Genomic DNA, 14,080 nt, shown 5'->3' with positions numbered 1-14,080 from the left:
TTGGCTTCCTTCCTGGGCAGGCTCTCTTCCTCCACAGGGTGACAGGTTTCCATGTGGTGCAGGCATCTCAGAAGGGGACTGATTCTCCTCCTCAGGACCCATCTCCATCCCAAGAAGGGGCTCTGATCAAAGCGGTTTAGTTCCTGTGCAAGAGGTCGGGCCAGTCTGGTGGGAGAGGTAAAGCCCTGGACTGAGAATTACACTGGACAGAAGGTGCAGATCTGCCACAGAGAAGATGAAGAAGAAGGGCTGCCAGAAAGCCCGAATGGTGCCTGGCTCCCCACCAAGGCCCCTCAAAGGAAGACACACTTGTCTGACATCCACCAACTCCAAGACGCTAAGTGTGAGATATTGTGGTGGAGAAGGGACCAGCCCCATACCACAAGTAGAGATGGCCCCTCTTCCTCCTGCCAAAAGTGTCAGAAAGCACACAACCTCGCTCTGTTCTGTGACTCCTTTGAGGCCACAGCCTCCATCTCTTCCATCTGGTCTTGCTTGGGTGCCCGTGTGTTTCTGGTAGTATCAATGTATAGAAAATTCTCTTTCAGAAGCTCTTCGTTAGTCTATGGAAATACCTGATTTCACAGAATCATAGAATCTTAGACTTGGAAGGAAAGCAGAGCAGTAGCTCCCAAGCATGGCAGACCTGGCTGATCCAGAGAATCACCTGAGCTGAGTTTTGCATCATTTTGTTTTGTAACATGCCTGAGTCCCAACCCCTCTGTCAGAAATCTCCATTGTATAGGTCTGAGATTGGGGCAGATAAATCAGAGTTGGGAGGATTCTGGTTAGCCTCCTTTGGGAACTATGCCTCCTAAATTTCCAAATTGAAGCCAGAGGGTAACAAATCCAGGGTTAACCAGCTGGTCAAGACAAAGTCAATGTAGACTCTGAATCCAGGAAAAAATCCAGAAGCCACTGCCTACCATTTGCAAAATAAAGCCACGTGTGCTGCCTGCATCACTGTTGAAATAAGAAGGTGAGAGAAATGGCCTGTCATCTAGAGCTTACAGACCCAGACTGTCGGTGCAAGGGGCTTGATAACGAGCTTTCAAGAAAACAGGAAACCCTACTTTTGTGCCAACCTGCCTCAATTATCCCCAGATACTTCCTGGGTTCCTACTGGGGTGCAAGTTCTGTGCTGGTAAAAAAAGCTTGAGATGAATTGGGGAGACAGAAAAGATCACTAGGAGCCCAAGGCATTAGCCATTTTCAGTGTTCGGTAAGATCTACAGAACAGCACATACCTCAAAAAGGTGAACATAGAGCTGCCATGTTGACTGGCAATTGCACTTCCAGGCACATACCCAAGAGAAATGAAAACATATGTTCACAGAAAAACTTGTGTACCAACGCTCAGAACAGCATGATTTATAATAGCCCCGAAGTGGAAACAATCCAGATGCCCACCAACTAATGAATGGATGAACAAGATGTGATCTAGCCAAAGAATGAAATATTGTTCAGCCATGAAAAAGAATGAATTCTGAGACATCCTACTGCATGGATGAGCCTTGAAAACATTATACTAAGTGAAAAGGAGCCAAACACAAGAGGCCACAAATTGCATTTTATATAAAATGCCCAGAATAGGTAAATCCATAGAAACAGGAAGTAGATCAGTGGTAGTCAGGGGCGGCAGTTGGGGGGGACACAGGGATGCGGAATGGAAATGACTTCCAATGAGAATGAAGGTTCTTTTTGGAGTTATGAAATGTTCTGGAATTAGAGAGTGACAATGGTTGTGAAACCTTGTGAAAATACTAAAAACCACCGAAATGTACACTTTAAAAGTGTGCATTTTATGGTATGTGCATTCAACATTTACTGTCCATTTAAAAAAAAAATTAGTACTGATCCTTTAAAATAAATAAACAAAATGGTCCAGGCCCTTTGAGAGCATATCTGGAGCAACCTCGTGGAGAAGTAGTGTGGGCTGTACAGGTCCTGGAGAAAGAGAGGGAAGATAAAAAGCTCCCCAGCAGGGGGCGCATGGCACCTTGCTGTGGAGTTTTAAGTAGGGACCTGCTTGGCTGAAGCAGAGGCTGATGGGGGAGGGGAGAGGGTGGTCCAGGGGCTGAGGCGGGAATTTTTGGGCTTACCTGCTGAGCTGTGGAGCTGGATTGTGCTCCTCCAGGCAATAGTGCACAGGCACTGCTTTAGAAAGGTGAGTCTAGCTGCAGTTCAGGATGGATTAATGAGACAAGGGACCAGAGCAGAGATTTGGTGAGCATGCGCTATAGGCTCAGCTCTGTGCTAAAGGCTGCAGGGAAGATGTGAAAAGCTCACAGGCATTTTCTCCTGCCCTCAGGGGATACAAGAATGAACTCCTGCGTTTCTCTAGTAACTTGTTACATAGCTTTCACTTGTATTTGCTCATTTGTTCTTTGAAACAATCCTGTGAGATGGTAGAGCAGAGTACAATCCTGTGAGATGGTAGAGCAGGTATCGCCTGCTCCTTCTACAGAGAAAGAAACTGAGGCTCAGAAATGCTGCTTGCTCAGGGCTCCAAAGGTGGCAGTTAGGGGGAAAAGCCAGGTGTCTGTCCTCACAGTTCACCCCAGGCTGACTTGTAGTCTTGTTGGGGAAACACTGATTCAAGAATAAATATGCAAAAATAAAGTGCAATACAAATAAATCATGGTAAAGACAAGGCTGAAATATTATCAACAAGCACATTAGTTGGTGCCAGGGTAGCCTTCTGCTATCAACCACATCAAACACTGGCAGTGCATTTCCATTGGGTCACTGAACTTCCTGTTGCTAGCAGAAGATCCAGAAGAGTGTTCGCAGAAGTTTGAACCTCAGTATTAGAGTCAGACCTGGGCTCAAATCCTATCTCCATCATTTATCAAATGACCTTGAATTCCACTTCTTGGAGTCTCACTCTTCACCTAACAAATGAGAATAACCCACACCCAACTCCAACAGTTGCTGTGAAAGCAGCCACTCCACAGTCTGAGATGATATATGTACAGCACTTAGTACCTAACAGCATTTAACACAGTACCTAAGAGCACTTAACATGGTACCTACTAGCACTTAACAGAGTACTTAATACCACTTAACACAATACCTAACAGCACTTAACACAGTACTTAACCCTCTGAGGTGAGTCTTCAACATGTGAACAGGAGTTTTAAAAAGGCTGACAAACGGGACTTAGCATTAGTTGGACACAACAATATTCCAGAACCCCTTCACATTTCATTCAACCCTCACAACAAGGTAGGTCTTTCTTACTTCCATTTTATGGATGAGGAAATTGAGGCCCAAAGAAATCAGCTTGCCCTCTGTCACACAGCTAACCTGGGGGAGAATCACGATTCCAGAGACATTGTTCTTTGACTTCGCTGCACAACTGCTGATGGCCTCAAATGGAATGTGAAACGGTTCTCACTGAGGCACAATCTGAATTGCGGACTCAAATGCTGACCTGTTTCAGAGCTCCCAAGACCAAGTGATGAGCTGGGAACTCTTCTCCCTTCTAGGACGCTGGTCTGGATTCAGATTTGCACAGCTTCAAGTACAAACTATTAGTTCTCCAGGAGTTTCCTCGCTCTCTTATCTCTCCCGTCCTGCTGCTTTGAAGGATTTTTAGATCAAAGTTGCAGCCACTCTCCTGGGGGATAATCCAGTGGCCATAACCTTGGTTTCTGAGTGTCCTTCACAAAGAAGAGCTGCAGCAAAAACTCCGCCTCAGTCCAATCATAAAATTTTTCTTTTCCTTATACTGAGCCCTGAGGATGGAAAGTTATATGACAGCTTTCAGAAGCAATTTTATGCTGACGAGCCACCCAGAATAAATTAGCCAGTCCTCAGAAAGTGTGATGAGCTGGTACTGCTTTCCTCCCTAAACTACCTCTTTCTTTTTTCCCTGAGGGTTGACATCTTTTTGTATTTTCCCACTCATGGGAGGAGAGCCATCTCTGCACCAACAAAATTGTCTTCTTCCAGGAGTTCTTTCAAGACTCTCGGACCCAAACACAGTGAGCAAATAAAGAAGAGAAGCTCAAATACCTTCACTTGCCTAAGGGAAGCAGAAGAATTAAGGATAACGGGACGAGACATAAGAGATGATGGCAGAAATAATAAGTATTGGTGAGGAAGGCGAGACCGGCCCTGGGGAACTGGCTCTCTCTGAAGTGTAGTTTGCTGGAGAAACCTTCCTGGCTGGTCTCATTTTAGAAATCCCTTGACAAGCTCTGTGTGTCATTGGAAACATCACCAGCTTCTTCCCTGTTTATTTCCAGGGGCTTGGAGGAGCCACTGAATGTCAAGGAGGAGAGAGCTTGAGATTGGATGTTTCTGAAGTTCTTTAAAGGCATGTGGACCCTGCCTCGGCCTTTTGCTTCTTACCGATACTCTTCCCTGGAGAAAGACACTGAGAGTCATTTGAAAGGAAATTTGCATTTCATTTTTTTTTTTTTTTGCCCCTTTATTCTGGCCTAAAGGAAAAGCACTTTCCCCGGGCTGGTAGCTATTTGCAAAGGTAGAGTATAATGTCAGTGGAAGGACCCCTTTTCAACATGGAAGCTGTTCTGAAAACATTCCTTCCTGTCACTGCGTTTCTTTGCATCTGACTCTAAAGAACCATCTTCCCCAGTGCCCCCTGCCTCTGATATCCTCAGCATATACGCATGCATCAGATCCCCAGCCACTCAGACTCTAGCAGATTCTTGAACAACAGCTCAGACTGACTGAATCAGAAACTCTGCAGGTGGGACCTAACAATTCCCGAATCACCTGGAGAGTCTATGAAAACACAGATTGCCAGCCTCCAACCCCAGAGATTCTGACTGAGTAATTCTGTAGCGGGACCTGAGAATCTGCATTGGTAACAAACCTCCAGGCATTGCAGATGCTGCTGGCCTGGGGAGTAGTACTGGTGTAGGTGACTTCCTGTGTCCAGGAAAGAAGCATCTTCTGTAACCTGAGGGGTAAACCATGTAGAGAGATCACTGCAAGGTGTGGAGGGAGGAAGTATAGGGGAGAGGGAGAAAGGAGACGGCAAAGAATTTCTGACATGGGAGTAGAGCTCAGGTTCCCTTGCTGAGAAGCAATGCCTGGCCTCTGTTTCTGGCCCATTTAAATTTCTAATTGAGACCCAATGCCTGGTTTCTCGTGGGTCTTATAAAACCAATGGAGCAAGACCTGCTCTACCAAGAAGGATTAAGGGAACGTAGCCCCAGGATCCGGCAGCAGGGAAATCCTGCCTCTGGAAAGTCAGACAGTTTGTCCCTCCCTGATCACACTGGGCTAAGGGTCCTGTCCAGCACGGCGCCCTCAAACTTCAGCCAGCACCAGCAGCCCCTGGAGGGTTCGTTAAGCACGGGCCCAGCATCTCTAATTCAGAGGATGAGGGACGTGGATAATACCGCTGGCCCAGGTCCCCTGCTCTGAGAAGCACTGGTGTGTCTGTCTGGAATCGTGCCAGAAGTCGTTTAGAGTAATTTTTGGACTAGCAGCCACCCAAGAGCAATACAGAGAAAGGTAAGTTTGGGCACCAAAGCACGGGGGAGCAACTGAACCTCTCTCTAACCACACGGACAACCTGAGAAAGGAAAGCCGGACTTCCCTCAGAAATGGACACGGCGGTGACTGGACGATGCCTTTTATGCACCTCCCTCCCAAGTGTTCCCATTGGCTTGCTCAGAAAGTCCCTCTAATCTATTACACGTGTATTCCTTCCTCTGAGCGTCGCAGCAGTCATGGTTTTGGTTACAGAACTTTCTTGCCGTCTCTTGCCTGAAGACGGGCTGGCCAGTTGCTGACCTTGGTGCAGTCAGCGCCGGCCCGTCCCCGTCCCCGGGCCTCCCCCGGGCTGGTTTAGGCCGCGCTGCAGACCGTCTCACGGTGTCGTTTCTCTCCTCTCTCTCCCCACGTCCCCCGCCCGCAGTGCATTCCCAGAAGCAGAACCGGCAGACGTGCGTCCGCAAGAGCCTCATCTGCGCCTTCGCCATGGCCTTCATCATCAGCGTCATGCTGATCGCCGCCAACCAGATCCTGCGGAGCGGCATGGAGTAGCGGCCCGCGCCGCGGCCGCCCGGCCCACCCGCATGTGCATGCCCTGCGGGCGCACCTGCTCCTCCCCGCAAGCAGATCGGGACGGACGCCGGGACCCTTCCGGAAAGAGCCCCGCGTGGCAGCGCAACGGGAACTGCAGCTCAACTTCCTCTCCTTGGCAGGGACACACAAGGGCTGAATTCAAGGCTTTAATGGTTTCGTTTCCTAATGCAATAAATAACCAGGAGTTCCGAATGGTGGCTTCAACCACGGCGAGCGACTCTGAAGACCCTTCATCTTCATCTCGGAATTTCAGCGGCAATCCAAGGCGGGGGTGTAAGAGAGCTAGACACAGGCGCGAGCTCGCAACCATCTCCACCCACCATTGTTCCATCAGTAGACTTCCGCCCGGGCCAACCCTCAGCCCCAAGAGGCGGGCTTCTGGGTTGCCAGGAAGGTGGGGTTTCCATGTGCCCTGGCTTCCTTTGGCCACCCAGTGGACACACACACACACACACACCCAGGCGTGAGGGGAAAGCCATTGAACGGGGTGCGGCGCCTGGCGGTGGGCCTGCAGCTGCACCCCCTCTCGCTTCCGTTTTTACTGCCTTTTGTACAGGACTCTCGTTGGCAGAGTTGGGGAGCTCTCCGTTTCCGTTGGCACTCGGCTTTCTGTTCCTTGAGCCCTTTGCGCACCAGCATTTTGGAACCTGCAGAGAGCCTTCCTCCCAGCTTTGCCACCTGTGCTGCCATTAGAGAAATTTAAAAAAATTAAAAAAAGAAACAAAGAAGCATTATACATAGGCATATCTATAACAGACACTTAGACAGATGTATCTATTTGGCTTCTTCGTGTATGACATTATTCTTCCCTAATTCCTTGCTCCTGAGAGAAGCTTGTCCTCCGGCACTCATCCCAGCCTCTTTTGGGAGGGGTGAGGTAGGTGGGGGAGAGGGGCTGAGACTGGGTGCAGAGGTGTTGGCAGCCGGCACCCCATGGTCCTGAGCGGTGGACATCTCCACATCAGATGGCCTCTGTAAGTTAAGGACCTGGGGCAGCTTATCTTTTTATCTTAGTGGAATGCTTTGTTAGTTAGCCTTCCCCAGTTAAAAAGAGAAATACCACCCAAAGCGGAAAGATGGAAAGCTCAAACTCCTGTACTTTACATAACATCTTCTGACATTCAGATTCTGCAACTGACTCATTTTCACTAGAGAAAAACAAGATGTTAATAAACCTAGGCAGCACGACAGGTAATTTGCTCCTGCCTGCAGAATACTTCCATTGGGGAAGGGAGCTGGATGCAATGGTCTGTTTTCAGCACCTCTTCAATTCTGTCATTTCCTGCCTTTTCCTAGATGCCCTATCAGCCACCACTATCCATTCAAACTCGCCTAGTCCGATTAGCCAGTGATCTCTGGATGTAAAATTCCCCTTTGTACTTTCTCAAGCTCAGGTCTTTATTTCTGCAATGGAATTGTCTTGCTCCTGTTTCTTTTGATTGCCTCCTAAAGCTGCCAGCTTCCCCCTCTCCAGGTTCCCCTTTATCCCAGTATCCAAGACTCCAGAAGCTTCTCTATCGCCATGCAGCTTGGGTAGGTTCTTTGCTGCGGTTTGTGTTCCTGAACCTTCCAGCCTGCCCTCTCCCAGCTTTCCCCCAGCATCCCTTCTTCCCCACCTCTGCAAGCACTCCCCAGTGGCTTCTCACAGCGTGCAGGCAGCTGGAGGACTTTCCCACTGGGCGAAAGTGCAACTATTCATGATGAGCACAAGTAAAACTAGGGTTCGAGCCATAGTGTGGGGGATGGAGCAAGTGGGAGCGACGGAGTGTGCAAGGAGTCTTGAGGATCCCTCCCTGGAAACACCCGGCACCTCGTGGCGTCCTCCCTGGAAGGCAGCTACCTGCTCTCCTCTGAGCCCACCTTGCCCCTGCCTGGCCGACCCCATGCCTACCTCCTCTGTTCCTCCCCTTGGCTGACCCACCAGTCTCCTCAGGATCAGAACCCTAAACCAGAACAGGTCCAGAGGCAGAACCCTAAAGCATCAGGCGGCTTTGCCGTTGGCTGCGGCCCCTGGCATTTGGCCTCTCTTGGCTGGACTTTGGTGAGAGGGCACAACAGATCTGCAGGGACATGCTTCCCTGTCTCCCACTGACCCCTGAACCAGACTATGTGCTCCTGGGGAGGGGATGCAGGGTGTAGAGACCCCAGGGACGATTCTTAAATGACCCTGGCACTGAGTGAGGAGATTGGTGTGAAATGAGCATGTCTCCAAAGGCTACTTTTCTGCAAAACTTTTTTTGCCTCACACTGGGGAATAGGGACCCAGAAGGATGGAAGAGAGATTAGCTCCTGGGGAAGGGTAGGAATTAGAAGGAGCTCCGGAGAGGCAGCAGCATGTTTCCAAGAGAGGGCTCAGCATCCTTTCCTAAAGAGGACCCTTTTCCTCTCTCTCAGTGACCAGGAAGCAAGTCTGCCCTATGCGGGAGAAAACCTAGGAGGTGCACCCAATGTGGGTGTTGCTAGGGAGAGAGGGCAAGACGGAAGCCACAGAACTCTCTTCGGTGGCCTAGAAGCGACCTCCTGCCTCACAAGGACACCCGAGGACTGAAGGACACAGTATGTGAAGGCAACCCTGAGCTGCCGGCATTCCTCGGACATTGGGAACTGAGAAAATGTCTTGCATCCTGGCTCCTTTGCTTTGACGGTCTGTCCGGGCAGTGGGCTAATTTGTCATGCAATTTAAGATACTGACTGATCAGAGTCCCCAGACCAACAGCCCCCATCCTAAGAGAAATGCTCTGCCAGGGCCCTGGGCTAGACAGCATCCTTGTCTTCGGTGATTCTGACTTCGCAGGTGAGGGATCCAAAAGGTCTCTGTGCCCCATGCCCAAGGCGTGCCGGGTGGCTCCAGCCGGAGGTGCTGCTGCAGCAGCGCAGCCCAGTCTCCCTCTGTCCTCCCAGCTAATGAGCTCAGGAGTCAGGGCCCTGTGCTGCCAGCCAGGAGTGGTAGAGTGCATTGGTAAACCCAACTTGGCTCGTTCTTGCTGCAAGAACAGGGGTCCTTCAGGCCATCAGTGATGCCCAGGAAGGCGTTTGACTTGGGGAGACAATAGGGAGCAGACACTGGTCCCTTGGCCCCCAAAGAAGCTGCCTCCCTTCACTCCACATGCAGACAGAATCCCCCAAAAGGACCCAGCAGCGGAACTATTAGCCGAGACTCCCAGAACGTGTGTGGGTCCCACGTGATCAATCTGTTTTTTTTTTAAAAAAGGGGATGTCACCATGACAACCTTTGCATTCCACCCCGAGTTTGCCAAGGCACATAAAAATAGGGAACATTTTCTTAAAGAACACTCCGGTTCTGTTTGCTGGATTGCAACCTGACTCCCTGCACCCATATCCTGCTGGGAAGGAAAACTGCCCTCAAAAAATCTGGATACTTTCTCTGCCTTTTCCTCATGAGTGAACTGATCCTTCCATTTACTCAGGAGAACAGGAGCTCCCTGTGAGCTCTGTGGTATCCTCCTTACGCTGCCACTATCCCCAGCTCCCAGGGCCCAGAGCTAGGACTCCTGAATCTGGATGAAAAGGCAGAAATATCCCCTGGAAACAAAGAAAGGGGGGGGGAGGAGAGATACATTAAGGCTCTAATCTCTAAGAGATCTCTTTCTCTATTGAGCAGCTCCCCAGAAGCCAGCAATGTGAACTTAAGTGAACCAAGGTTTCCATGTGTTCGTAGGCAGCTGCCATCATGGTGGCTTCAGAAGTTTCTAGGTTTGTTTGATCTGCAGAGAACAATATTTGTATCACAACTTTTCTTTCTTGACAACTGCTCCCATCTCGCTCCCAAACACTCACATGACAACTGGTCCACTACTCTGGGGCTAGAACCTAATAAGAGGCGTTTTGACAATAGTGCCCTGCCCCACCTTCCATCCATGGAATCATAACATGATGTATGTAAGCACTGGATAGAGAAAAATATATCTTTTTTCCAAATGCCTCCTACTAGGCTTAAGTTCAGACTCAGGTCCTAAATCAGAATTTTGCACCTTGCTTTTAACCTGTGGCCAGCAGCCTGCCTGGGCCCACATAAAAATGGCCAGCAGATTAAGGCCAAGCCCCCCGAGGATGGCTGCCCGTGCTGGGCTGGCCTGGCCTTGTTTGGATGTGTGCCAAGGAATCCTGTTTCCTGTGTCCTTGCTCCCCATTGGGTGTTTACTGCACTGACTATTTCTTTAAAGGCCCATAGTGATCATGTCATTCACCCTGGTCTGCTGAAATATGGAAGGGTCCACCATCCCACTGCAAGGTGGGGCCCCTTTTTCTCTAAGGCCATGATACCTGATGAACTGAGACAAAGCATCTAGACATTGGCACGTACCTTTCAGCTGTATTACCAGGAAGACTGCAGAGTGTCCCTGAAGAACATCTGTCTGGAATGACCTCAGGTCAGAACTTTCTCGGTGGCCTCTTCAGTGATATCCTCATGGGACTAAGAGTCAGTAACCAAAAGGCTGTGCCATAGCCACCCTTCCACACCACCCCATTGCTCAACTCCCCCAGAAGGGAAAAATATATCAGAAATAGAAAAGAAGCATTATTCAGCAGCTAGGCTTTTCAACTTGAATTCTTTAAAATGACAGCAAAACAGATGAGGCCTTGGATGGGCCTCTTATGGCCCTGTCTCCATGACAATTTAAATGTCAGAACTGTTCAACTGCGCTTTGCACTTCCTTTGACTAAGCTGCTCAGGGGACTGCCCTTACCCTAGACAGTTTGTTTGGAGGAATAAGGTCAAGTACACAAACCAGCCAAGTATTCTCTTAGCATCTTATGCTCACTGCTGATACACATGGTCATTTTAAGAGCTATGGTTTCTACTAAATATTGGTTTCTCAAAGGACATCATAATAATGTTCAAAATGTCTTCAGGACAAAATTCATTTGATTCAGTTGGCATGGCCACAGAGAGTCTGGTTTTGCCGGTCTTACAAAGGTAGTCCTCTGAAACTGGAAAGGACTTGCCAGCCCCCTGCCCACTATCCATACCTTGGGTAGCCTATCAGTTGAGCACACCACTCATGCTGGCCATTGCCTTGATCCAACTATTTTTCGCAGGCACAATGGGTTGGCTTTTCAAAACAGTGCTCCTCGCATTGTTAGAAGTTATTGTCCAAGTGAAAAAGATACAGAGGCCGGAATTTTCCAGTGGGATAGAAGAGCAGGCTAATTAGGAAGGAATATTCCACAGAATACAAAACTCAACTGGAATATGGCTATATCCATGGACCTGAGAAAGAAAAAGAAAGATTTTAAAGGGTTCCAGCTGCTGATCTCCAAATGTTTTCCCTGTGCATTTGGCTTTTTGGTCTCTGAATATTTTCCCTGTGTATTTGGCCTACTTTGGGAATATACAGGGGATTGAGTGTCACAGGGCTGCCCATCAACCTGATCCAAATGATATGCTCTGCGAATTTCAAGAGGAGGCTGCCAGATCTCTTTTCCTTTGAGGCTGTTAACATCAGCCAAGCCCAAGATGCTTCCCCAAGGGCTCTTTGTCCAGAGTCAGACCTGTTGAACTGAGGCAGGGAGAGCAGAACAGAGAACCAGAGTGTGGTCAGTACCTTCTGCTGGGAAGGACATTGGAGGTAAGACCTTAGGTGCCTCTGTCACCCACTAGCTGGGGTACTTTGAGTGGCTGCCCTCCCTGGGCTCAGGTTTCTCACCTCTATAGTGAGAGGGCAGGTAGACCAGATGACCAGAACGAGCCTCCCCATTACCTCATTCTGTTGGAAACAATTCAGAATAGATGTCCCCTATGGAGAAAGTCCCTATTTCCCTGATGAATTGCTTTAGGGACTGGCAGTTTATTTTTTTAACCCAAGTCCCAAGAGGCAGTTGTGATAACGCATCTCTTTTGGTATCCATTGTCTGTGGATGAAATGAGGCAAATTGGTTTATGTCAAGAGTGTCATGTCTTGCAGGCAGGGGGTTTTGTTGACTTTCTAATGTCTTGCTGATTCAAGGGAGCATCAAAGATGGGCTTTGTGTCCTTGTCCTAGCCAACATGAAAATTAAGGGGATCCGCTTGCTTCACCGCAGATCACATGAATCAGAATAAATGAATAAGTAGGGGGAAACAAAGCCAGATTCCAGGAAAAGATACTTTTTCTCAGTCTGAGAAAGCTTAACTGGAAGCTACTGAATAAGGAGCACAATTTCCGGTCATTTCTTTTCTTTACCTTTTTTTTTTTTTTTTGGCCACTGAAACAGCAGTTCCAGTATATGTGACAGTGGTTTGAAATTACTCGTAACACTGCAGGAGGAAGAGAGTGACACTCTCTGGTGATAGGAAAATAGATTAAAAGTCCAGAGAGTCCAGCCGCCTGCAATTGTCCTTTATAAGGCTGACGAGTGACACTGAACACAAGTGCCTGCTTTCAAGGGCAGTTCAATCATGACTAGGGGCAGTAAGAAAATCCCTGTTGCACCTACAAAGTTCTCCCGCCCTTCTGCCCCTGCCCATATGAAACTCCGGGTGTTTGTCCTCTTTCCCTCTTCCTGAAGTAGACTGAGTCCCACCCAGTTTTTATAACAAACCTGCACTTCTTCCCTGGATAGATCCAGACTGGCCAGGAAAGCGCCCTCTCAGCTTCTGGTGGAAATTTGCACAAGCCAGCATCTCTCAGCTCTCTCCAGGGAAAAACTAGGACTATTCTTTCTTTCTTATCCAAAAAATCAGATTCCAGGGTGCCCTGAATCTTAGTGGGGTTTGGTTTGGTTTTCTTCTCCTTTCTCCAAGGATTAGCCAATGTACCTTGGAGAGAAAGCAGATGCAGAAAGTCTGGTCAGGCAACAGGTAGGGGGTGGGGTCGGTCACCGTGAAGTTAGGAGCCATTATTTGAGACACCTGAGGTTTCTCAAAGCACAGTCGCAAATGCCTGGACTCCTTGCCACCAACATGCTGGGTGCCAGTCAATAGGAGCACAGCTGAGGACTCCCATGACCAAGATGATATGAGCTTGGCAGCTCCCACGTCCAGAATGGGCCACCAAGACTGAAACCGTGGACCCCAATCTTTCCGTTTACCTCATTCACTTTCCATTTTTTCGTTCAGTCTTACTTGATGATTTCTGCTATTAAAAGTGATGAGAGAGTCGGCAGACTAGTCAAAAGAAAACCTTTATATAAAATGTAAATTTAATATGAATTAACCTGGCATGCAACTTACTGGTCAAATGAAGTATATATTATTAATATGTTATCTTAGTGTATAAAGGAAAACTGACTGCCATATTTACCAGATGTTTTCTCTAACCAAACTTGTCTGTAAATATATAATCTGTATAAAAAAAGAGTCTAATTTACCATTATTTATGCAATAGAAAAAAAATAAAAGCTCTTTCTTTTTTCTTTTGACAAGAGCTTCAGTTCATTATCTGTGGTTTGATTTGCATATGGCTCATTAAATTCATTCCCGTGTCCCTGACAGAATACCAGATCGGTTCAGGTGAAACTCCAGCATCACAACAGCTGAGAAGGCAGCCAGGGGGTCTGCTTGTGTGGTGGGACTTCGGAGGGAAATGATTGACATAAGGGGAAACAAGCTGACTATGGAGCATATGGTGAGAAATGTAAACCGTCTTCTGGCTGGGGAGCAGGAGGTGTGATTAAGAAAACTTTGCAGTCACCAAGCTAATAGCATCATCCTTTTGGGATTCCATTTGCCAACTTCTTTCCAACATTAACATTCAGACGTTTCATAACTTTTCAGAATTTTTAATATGATTTGAGCTTCTTGGGTATAGAAAAAATACCCATTTCCTTATGTACATGTCAACAGAGGGTACCAGAAACTTAAGTGATGGTTTAAAGAACTAGTTTAGATCCTGGCCAAATCTGGCCTCCTATCTCTAAGCACCATGAGGCATCTCAGATTTTCTTCACTTCACAAAACTGTTTTCTCACGTTCTTTCCAGTGATTGTACTTGTGCCAAAATCTGAGTTTCCAGTTGGGTAAGATCTTCTGGGGTCTCTGATCTGGTACCCTATTTTAAAAGTTTCATAT

The 14,080-nt window shown here is 48.0% G+C and overlaps 1 protein-coding gene across 3 annotated transcripts in view; it reads left to right on the top strand.

Moving 5' to 3' along the window:
* Positions 1–13,429, top strand: part of CALN1 (calneuron 1) — a 556,564-nt gene extending 543,135 nt beyond the window's left edge. For all 3 annotated transcript variants that reach the window (XM_071211181.1, XM_058285972.1, XM_071211182.1), the window contains one exon: positions 5,900–13,429. In XM_071211181.1, coding sequence (XP_071067282.1) covers positions 5,900–6,027 — 128 coding nt within the window. In that variant the 3' untranslated portion in view covers positions 6,028–13,429. The remainder of the gene's footprint in view (positions 1–5,899) is intronic.
* Positions 13,430–14,080: the final 651 nt, after the last annotated feature.

The sequence above is a fragment of the Dasypus novemcinctus genome, chromosome 23 (genome assembly GCF_030445035.2).
Source record: "Dasypus novemcinctus isolate mDasNov1 chromosome 23, mDasNov1.1.hap2, whole genome shotgun sequence".
NCBI lineage: Eukaryota > Metazoa > Chordata > Mammalia > Cingulata > Dasypodidae > Dasypus > Dasypus novemcinctus.
The sequence above is the reverse complement of the archived record's forward strand: the minus strand, read 5'-3'. Positions and strand labels throughout refer to the sequence as shown.